This window comes from Haplochromis burtoni, unplaced genomic scaffold (genome assembly GCF_018398535.1).
Source record: "Haplochromis burtoni strain Fernald_Lab_line unplaced genomic scaffold, NCSU_Asbu1 Contig_152, whole genome shotgun sequence".
Taxonomy (NCBI): Eukaryota; Metazoa; Chordata; class Actinopteri; order Cichliformes; family Cichlidae; genus Haplochromis; species Haplochromis burtoni.
This window is the reverse complement of record NW_024582513.1, coordinates 1,391,294-1,401,355: the sequence shown is the minus strand read 5'-3', so window position 1 is coordinate 1,401,355 and position 10,062 is coordinate 1,391,294. Positions and strand designations below refer to the sequence as shown.

The window sequence follows — 10,062 nt, the reverse complement described above, 5'->3', positions numbered from 1 at the left end:
ACTATATTTAATGATTAAAAAAGTAATCATATCATATGCACATGATGCACACTGATCCAAAGATCGTTTGTCCCTTACACATACATTGGAAAAAGAACTCTTGTAAGATGATGGATACTTTTTTTTTCAGAGCATCTGAAATTATTGGGGGGTTTTTTTTTAAACTGTTTAATTCATTTAATTTGGCTCTGGAGAGTCTGTAACAGCTGCATGATTATCTTATCAGAGGCCTTTCATGTGTGCTGGGAGCCAACAGAAAGTCAATCAGTTCAGCAAATGAGGGTCTTGGTTGCACATGTCCTAAATGAGAACTAATGTGCATGCTCACGGGCCTAAAATGTGGAAGCAGATGTAAGTACCTCATGGAGGACCTTTGGTATATGCACTGATAAGCAACTTTCATTCAAATGAATGAGGCGCTGTCCTGAACTCCAGTATCCACTTTTCCTCAGCTCACCCCAATTGAAGCCCCATTCTTCATTCAAAGTCACTTTATTGTGTTTTCTTGTTGTTGTTTGGGTACTTACAAAAAACATTACATTTCATACATACTCTATCCATTTGGGCACTTTGGTACATTTTTGTTCTTCGTGTGGGTGCCTTAGGTTGCACTGTATCATGTTTACCGCTGAGCACCTTTGAGGGTCATAAAAAGCGTCTCCTTCATTTCTTTGTCAAGTAACAGTGAGAGCTACAGCAGATAAATTTGGCAACACCTCCATGGCGTCCGTTTCTGACATCCATTCCTTTTCTTCTGCTTCTCCACTTCAGAGGGGGCCTGGAGTCTATTCCAGCTGTCATAGGGTGAAAGATGGTACACCGATATACTGGACAGGTCACCAGTCTGACACAGGGCAAACACAGAGAAAGAGAGCAACAAAATTCACACTCACATTGATGCCAAATTTTAGAATCAACAGTTAACCTAACCCCAGTAACTGCCAGTCCCTGACAGAACCCACGCAAACATGGGGACAACATGCTAACTCCACACAGAAAGGCATCACAGAGCGACGACGGTGATGAAATGAACATGATTTTAAAAATGAGACATAAAGGGATATGATTCTGTTAACTCTTCCCACTCAATTGATTATATTGTTTGACTTTCATAACAGGCAGCACGGTGGCACGGTGGTTAGCACTGTTGCTGCACAGCAAGAAGGTCCTGAGTTCAATTCCTGAGTGTGAATGGTTGTCTGTCTTTGTGTGTTAGCCCTGTGACAGACTGGTGTACCCCGCCTCTTGCCCTATCACAGCTGGAATAGGCTCCTGCGACCCTGAAAAGTGGAAGTGACTGAATGAATGGACTTTCATAACATCAGAGGACCAGAGATGAGCAAACACATGCTCACCAAATTTATGCTTTTTCTAAAGCCTATGATATGCTCTTAATCAAAGACGCTGCTATTATGCAAAGAATGAGTTAATTATCAAATATTAATTTTAAAAAATACATTAACCGGAACTAGTTATTATTGCTGTTGTTGCTGTTTTTTCTTTGTTTTTTTGTTTTTTAATCCAGTCAGCCATCTGTCAGCCAGCCAGCCATCCATTTCTTTTCTTTTTTTAAATTTTTAATCAATCAATTAATTTTATTTATTTTTTTTTTTTGCTCTATGCTCTATTAGACAACACATGATGCAAGCTGTTGCACAAAATGCCAAAAATATTCTTTAAAAAACACAAAGAAAGAAAGAAGGGTTCCATATGGGCACCCTTTAATTTCACTGAGGAGACCTCGCCAGTCTGCTCAAGCCCTGCTCAGACGTTGCATACGCCCCTGCAGAGCAGAGCTGTGAGAGCCCCCCCCCTCTCCTCCTCCAGCGGCACTGTGCTGTAAATGGCCTGCTGCAGCTACAGCTACAAGTCGTGGAGGCAAGAATGACACCGGCGCTCCCCTACATCAAGACAACTTGAGCGTAAGAACGGATTTGTTTCATTAATTCCTTTAAAATAATAATAAGATATATACCAAAACACGATGGCGCTTATCCCTGCATCTTTACGGACACGGTTAGTGGTGGGTGTTTTTTCGTTCTTTGCAATGTGGGGATTTGCGCTTTCCATCACTCGGTACTCTATTCCGGAGGAAATGGAAGAGGGTTCCTTTGTTGCTAATCTGGCCACAGATTTGGGTCTGGATATTCGCAGTTTGGAGGAGCGCAAAGCAAAACTCGATGTCATTCACAGTAAAAATTACCTCGACATCAACAAAGATACGGGGGAGCTGGTTATCCGCGAGAAGATAGACCGGGAAAGCATATGCATGACTAAAACAACCTCGTGTTTTCTGAAAATGGATGTCATACTTTCAAGCCCGGTTCGCATTTTTAACATCGAGCTGGAAATTATGGACATAAATGACAACGCGCCGGTGTTTCGCAGAAAGACAATGCACTTAGACATTTCGGAGGCAACCCTTCCCGGTGAGAGATTCTCACTGACAAACGCCGTGGATGCGGATGTGGGGGCGAATTCAATCAAGACCTACTATCTCAGTGAAAGCAAATACTTCAACATCGACATCCAGACCGGCAGCGATGGCTCCAAATATGTCGATTTAGTGCTTAGTGGTAATTTGGACCGTGAGGAGCATGCTGTTCACGATTTAATTCTAACCGCTGTGGATGGAGGTGTGCCTCCTCGCTCCGGCACAGCCAGCATCATTATTAACGTCCTGGATATCAACGACAACGCCCCCATATTCAGTCAGCCGGTATATGCAGTCAATGTCTCGGAGAACTCGGCAGCAGGAACGGTGGTCATGACCTTAAATGCAACAGACTTAGACGAAGGCACAAACGCCCAGTTGGTATACTCACACACGCTGTACACATCGGAGAAGACACAAGAGCTATTCTCACTTGATCCAAATTCAGGTGAGATCAAGGTGAAGGGGGTGATCGATTATGAAGAGAGTCAGAGTTTTGAGATGCACATACAGGCACAGGACAGAGGGACGAACCCTCTGTCAGGACACTGTAAAGTCACAGTGTTTGTGACAGATCTCAATGATAATTACCCTGAAGTGACTATCAAGTCTCTGAAAAGTTCGCTGACTGAGGATGTCTCTGTAGGGACGCTGATTGCAGTGGTCAGTGTGAGCGACAGGGACTCTGGAGCCAACGGAGAAGTGGAGCTCTCTCTAAATAGGCAAGAAACGTTACCGTTTCTCTTAAGCAAGTCCTCTGAGGGTTACTTTGAAATGCTAGTGTCAAAACCACTGGACAGAGAGGTAATAAGCAAATATGACATCATACTGAGAGTGACAGACAAAGGTGTGCCACCCTTATCGGAAAACGAAACCATCACTTTGGAGATACTGGATATCAACGACAATGCACCTACATTCTCCCAGTCGTTCTACACAATCCATGTCATGGAGAACAATCCACCGGGGGCATTATTGACATCTCTGAGCGCATTTGACCCAGATTTGAATGAGAACCAGTACTTGGTTTATTTCATAATGGAGAAAGAAATCGTTAACACTTCTATGTCGATGTTGTTTTCCATCAATCCTGAGAATGGTGATCTTTATGCCCTGAAGACCTTTGATTATGAGAGAGAAAGGGACTTTCTTTTCCACATTGAGGCAAGAGACTCTGGTGTTCCCCCGCTGAGCACCAATTGTACCGTGCATATTATTATTCTGGATCAAAATGACAACACCCCTCTCATAGTGTCACCTTGGCGCGCACAGGGCTCTGTTGTAGAGGAGGTGATACCGAGGTCGACTGATAAGGGACATTTGGTGGCCAAAGTGATCGCCATTGATGCAGACTCTGAGCAGAACGCCAGAGTCACATATCAGCTACTTCAGATCAGCGATTCAACCCTCTTTAGCCTGGATCAGTACAACGGTGAGATCCGGACAACAAGGATGTTTAGTTACAGAGATCCAAGACAACAGAGGCTGGTAATTGTTGCTAAAGACAATGGTCAACCTTCTCTTTCTGCTACTGTCACCATCAAGATATCAACAGTGGAACATGCAATGGCCTTTTCAGAGACTACAGAGCTTCCACTAGACTATGACATGTTCACTGACCTAAACCTCTATTTAGTGATCGGTTTAGGAGCCGTGTCCTTTCTGCTACTGATAACCATCTTAGTTATTATTGTGCTCAAGTGTCAAAAACCAAAGCCAAAGGCCATCAAGATCCCTCCAGCCAATAGAAATAGCGTGATCAGCAGGAACAGCGTGATCAGCCAGAGAAGCTCCACTATCGCAGATTCCACGCTGATCTCCAGCGATGCCTACTGGTACAGCTTGTTCCTCGCAGAGACCAGGAAGGGCAAAGTGGTCGTGAGACAGCCCATAATTCCCAAAGGAGCTGGGTATTTTGTTTCCAGCATACCCAGGAGCATAGGGCCAAGTGAGACCACAGATTCCAGAGCATCAACACTGGAGGTATGTAGAAATATCGGATGGGTTTGGTAAAAAGCTTAAAAACGTTGAAATTGCCCATATGGAAAAGATATATATAAATCTTATAAAGTTTGTATCTGTCTTGTGTGAAACTTGTATGAAAAGCATACAAGCGTGAAAACACTTGAGTTGAAGTTTCCTTCAACCTGCATTCAAGTATAAATCAGAAATACTATACTTATACTCGACAACATTTCAGAAGTAAATATTGCAGGTTTGAGGTTAATCCTGAAGTGAAGATTTTACCAAGTCTCGGGATCCCCTGAAGGAGGCCAACCTCTGGCTTAGTTTAAACTATTGAACTGTATATAAATCAAATGACGTACTGTAATATGTAATAATGTGTAATTTTTCAGTGTGTTTAATAATAATATTTATGAAGGATTTTGAATGTTAATTCAGGCTGTTTAAAAGTGTAGGACTGGTACTTTTACTTGGGCAAAGGATCTTAGTACTTCTTCCACTGCAGTGACTCCTCGCTTGTACTTTGAAATGCATTCAGGATGACACGACTGACTGAAAAATCAAAGCGCTTTCTATTATTTACCTTGGGTCTGTGTCATGGGTCTGATGGGCTAGTTTTCTCTGCAGTCTGAAATCTGATATGAGTTGAAAATAAAAGTGGGGCTAAAGTTTTTAGAATGGATGAATTTGATAATGACTATAAGTAATTTCATTGACATTAATCAAGTGAAATGTATATTGTAATGAATAATAATGCACCTATTTTCAAAATTATTGGAAATAAGTTACAAGTAAGAGGACAGCTCAATTTATTTAGTTTAGTTTTTTCATCAAGCATGTGTTTCTAGAGCAAATCATCAGTGCTGCTATTGCATAGTTAGTCCAAACAAGTCCACCCCACAAAAATTGTCACTTTTTGATGTCTTATGTAGCATGTAGGTCATGTACTGCAGATGCATAGCACAGAATAATAGCATAACTGGTAGGTGCAAGAGGGGGAGTACTACAAAGAAGATCAGACGTGGGAGGGTTGTCTTCAAGGACAAGCGAGATGCCTCATGAGTCTCTAGCAGTGTTCTGGCACACTGTAGACTATCAACAATGCATGGATGCTAAAAAAATGATCCAGATGTTGTTTCTGTTTGTACAGCTGGACCTGCAGAGTAAACTGAATCGAGTGATCCGCTGAATGATCAGCATAAATATGCATGTTGTACGGGGGCATATGGAGGGAAAGAGACAAACACCCATGTATGATGTGGATGTATTGTGAGCGTGAGTTCGAGTGTCTGCATTCCCACTGAATTTGTCTCTTTTTTTCTATTCTTAAGTACTCAAAATGAAAGGAAGTCCATTCTACAACTGGAGGTATGCTGGTTGCTAACTACATCTGTAGAGCCACTATAATTGTGTAGACATTTTCTATCTCTTTCTATTTGGTGTTCGTTCTTCGTTTGGCTCTAAAAATTTGGATTTTATACAATTTTTTTTTCTGATTCTTCCTTTTTTTTTGCTGAAATCCTTTCCCAAGATATTTTCCTGATTAAATAGAACAGGTTACACTAGCCCACAAAAAAACAACACTCCCCTCTAATTCACTGCTACTGTGAGCATTAAAATCTAAATTGGCTGGTCTCTGAAGTGAGAAAACCATGTATCAGCTTATAACAAGAGCTGAGATTAGAATAAAATTGGCTGCTTGTCAGATCTGTGTTGCGCACATCTGGCTAGCTTGGTAGAGATTCAGGGCAAAAGTGATGGCACAGACATAAAAAAAGGATTAAAGAATGAATTGCCCTGAGTGGATTCTCAGCATACCTGAGAGCAGTGACTATATAAACTCAGATCTCCACATATAAACTCTGTTAGGTGACGTTTTAAATGTCGCAAATGAATTATGTCCTATTCTTTTTTCCCCCACGTCAAAAAAACATTAGACAGTTTAATATTGGCATACCAAAATACCAAATAGCACATTGTGATGCTTGCTTGTGCATGCTTTAGTCACACCTTCTGCTTCCCTTATTTCAGTTAATGACTTTGATATTTTATTTTAGTCATGTATGTTAGTCAAACAATTTTTTTTGTATTTTTAAATTTGTAGATTGTTTTTTTTTTTTAAAAAAACACACATTTAAAAAACAATCCTGATTATGATTGATTTAGTGACTTATCTTTCAATTTAAAAGTCCCTAACGTCTATTGACATGTCAATGATGGTGGCAGTAACCAGTCACGATCCACTGTTGCATGAGTGAGGACTTTCTGTAAGTTTATATTAAGACTTACTTCCTGTGTTGGCTAATTCTATGTTCTTTCTCTCAGCAGGGGCCCAGAAGAGAACTGCCATGATATAATCATCTCTTCATGGGAGTCTTTGGCTAAAAAATCTTCCCTGTGACTCACAAAGAAGATGTAAAAAAAAAAAAAAAAACAGAAACAAAAAAAAACATCTGCTAGTCCCTCTGCTCCAGCTGTTCTTTCTCTCTGCTTCCTCCATTGACCACTAACCACCTCAGCCTTCCAGCTTTGTTAATCTTTTAAGCATGAATCTGCATGATTCTACAACTAAGTATTCAGACAACAATTTGAAATAGTTTCTGGCAGGATATGTGGACATTACTGAGCAGACCTCATGTCATAAATCATTCCCTTCATGATGTTCTGAAACTTTTAAATAGACAATTTTGCCTTTTTTCTCCAGAGTTTAAGCTGAGTGTTGTAGTTGTAGAAACCTTCAGTACTTTGCAATATTCTTAAGTTCAAGTCAGGCAGCATTTCATATAAGCAAGAGTTCAAAATATGCCTAAACCTAAATATACAAGTGAATCAGGGTGAATATGCTTCTTCCATAATACTGATATAACATAACTGCAGCTGGTTATGTCACTGATTCAGCCTTTTTGTCTTGTTTCTTTTTCGGTTTTTAATAAAACGTTTCTACTCTATTATGGGTCTTGCTGGTTAGTAAGATTCATATGCTTTTAGTTGAGCTGTTTTCACACATGTGCTCCAGAAAATATTGAGAGAATTACTGAAGGACATTGTCTACAATTGCCCTTTTCACATGTAGCACGCAAAAGGGGAATAGTCGGTGTCAGATGCTTTCTCATTACCAGATAGACGAGAGTGCTGCCTTGGCGGAGTGTGCAGAAAGCACACTTGCTGTGAATTCACTGGGCAATTACCTGCTCTAGTCTCAAATGGGTGCATTCAGATGTTACATGGTGTTTTTACTAAAGAGCTGTCAGGGTAAAGACTGTTAAATGTCCAAAATGACATTTGCTTTCTCACGTAGAGCTCTGCTGGTTAATGCTGAGGAAAGTTTAGGCCCACAGTGCAAGTGTGAAAACAGCTGTAGTAAGTTTCTAAGAAAAAGAGCAAAAAAAAAGATTTTATTCAATTTAAAATTTTTTAAACAGTATTTGTTGTACTAGAGAAGTTATGAATGTGTCAAAGTGATGAAAAAGAATGAAAGATAAGAAAACTAAAAAAAAACCCAATCACATTATAGGTGATACATTGTTTCTCTTTTCATTTGATTGTAGATAGATTAGTCGTATAGAGACGATAACAAGATTACAAAAGTTAACTAACAACAGATTTACGTTTTTTATCTGACGTGTATGAGCTACACAAAAATATTGAACTACACAAATATTGAACAATTTTCATTTTCACACTGTAGTTTGAGCTTGTCTCATTACGTTGTACTAAGCAAGGGGTCTGGAGGAGGGGTGCGCTTACACCTCTTTTTTTTTTTTTTTAACTGAGGTAATCACAGAGTGGGGTGAGGCCAGAGTGGGGGACATGTACAACTCTCAGACACAATGAACCGTATTTTGAAAAAACACAATCAAATATCAAATGTCAGTTTAACTGTCTGTGAGAAGATTTGCTTATTACAAGCTATCATCTCTTCGGGCTCATTTCCTTAAAAGTTCACAGTTCAAATAATAACTGTGTTCACTCATTGCACAAAGTGCAAATTGATTAATTTAATATGAAAACAAAGGAATAATATAGAGCAAGTATATCCAAATGTATTTATCTTTGCCAGGGTACAAAGGGATATCAGGTACAGGCATGGCAATTTAGGAATATTATTGTTTTTATATATTTTTTGGTAGTAACTTTTAATGCTGCTTTTGTGAGCTTCTTTGAGGGCATTTTTTGTTGCATATTTGTAGTTTAGTGTACGTAATGTTGTTTTGATGGTGTACATATTAATATATAAATAATAAAACTAGAATACTTCTCTTGACCTCAAAAGTAGCGCTGTTGCACTACGAATAAGCCCAGGACTTTCATGACTCAGAAACAAGGAGCTTATTAATACCACTTATTAGGGTGCTAATTGATCAAATGTAACTGTATGTGGTAAAAGTATTGGATTATGAGAAGAAGAGCACAGTGTTAATTATGCTCACAGCATTAAAGTGCAGACTCTGCAAGTTCAGAAATCTGCTGAACCCATACGTGGAGCGTGAAAAGCATTAAGCAGATGCCAGCACTTTGAATCTGAATCTAAATGTGATCGGAGCACTCCCTTCAGTAATGCAGTGAAGGTAGAAGATTTCAGGAAGTATCAGTCTTCACATTTAGAGTCAGTGAAATTGAACCTCTCTTCCTCTCTTTTGCACCAGGCTTCCCAGACATAAACACATCTTTCTGGCTGTCTGTCAGGCTAACGATGTCACGTAATAAACGATTTCTCGCTGTGAAGAACGTTTTATATGTTTAATTCATGCCTGAACCAATTCGAACAGTGTTTAAAATGATTTTTTTTTAGAATTGCACATACGATGAGCTCTTTGTGTGCCTTCTGCATTGTAAAAAATAAACATGACTGTTGATGAATGAAATAATGGCATTCCACTAGTATTACAAATTACACTGACACCCATGATACAATACCTTGAATTTCTTGTTGGGTGGGGCTCAGCCTTTTGGTTTCAGAGCAGGTTTTCAGTTAAAAACAAAGAAACAAACAAAAAAAAGCAACAAAAAAAACATGCATTTACTGTAAAATGAAGTGCTTTGTACTTTGTTTTTTCTACAGTAGACTTTTTTGATATTTTCTGTATTCACTGTGACTGAATGGCACAGGAGGTGCTTGTGCTCAGTATTGTAAACGTGAGTAATTCTCATGCGTACACAGCTCAGTTTTTTTTTTTTACTTTTCTCCTTCTCGCTTATTTGCCAGTCAGATTGTACAGTATGCTTTGAGAGTCGCATCAAATGTTAGCCAGTTCCATCCCATTTAATGAATCAAAGACAGTATGGGTGAGAATGGTCTTGCTTTGTTTTCAAGTCTAGTCAATTGTCAGATTTTGATGTTGCTTATTTGGCTTAAATGTTCTGCCTGATCATGCTAGTTTGAATAAAGCTTTTTAATCTGTCTTTCTGTTGTTTCTCTAATGAAGAATGAAGCTGAAGTGATCAGAAGTGACTTCTTGAATATGATGTTCTCTCTTCCCCCTCTTCCTTGCTCTCTCAAATTCCCTCACATACACACATTTTGACCCAGTTTCTCTTTATAACGCTCTGTACTAATTCTTGGAAATTGAAAACTAAATAAAGGAGATGCGCCTGCAGTTCAAATCACAGAAGCAGACAAATAATAGCTTTGTCAGGATTAGTAAAAGCCATGAGCCAAATTG

General features: G+C 39.4%; 1 protein-coding gene across 4 annotated transcripts; it reads left to right on the top strand.

Moving 5' to 3' along the window:
• Positions 1–1,789: 1,789 nt before the first annotated feature.
• Positions 1,790–8,165, top strand: LOC102310270 (protocadherin alpha-C2). Of its 4 annotated transcripts, none has more exons than XM_005931903.2 (3): positions 1,791–4,417; positions 5,731–5,767; positions 6,728–8,165. In XM_005931903.2, exons 1-2 carry the CDS (start codon positions 1,985–1,987, stop codon positions 5,740–5,742), a joined length of 2,445 nt encoding a protein of 814 aa, XP_005931965.1. In that variant the 5' UTR covers positions 1,791–1,984; the 3' UTR covers positions 5,743–5,767; positions 6,728–8,165. The 4 variants fall into 4 exon arrangements, with proteins under 4 accessions (XP_005931963.1, XP_005931962.1, XP_005931965.1 ...); XM_005931902.2 differs by having other exon boundaries at positions 6,725–8,165; XM_005931901.2 differs by lacking the exon at positions 5,731–5,767 and having other exon boundaries at positions 1,790–4,417.
• Positions 8,166–10,062: the final 1,897 nt, after the last annotated feature.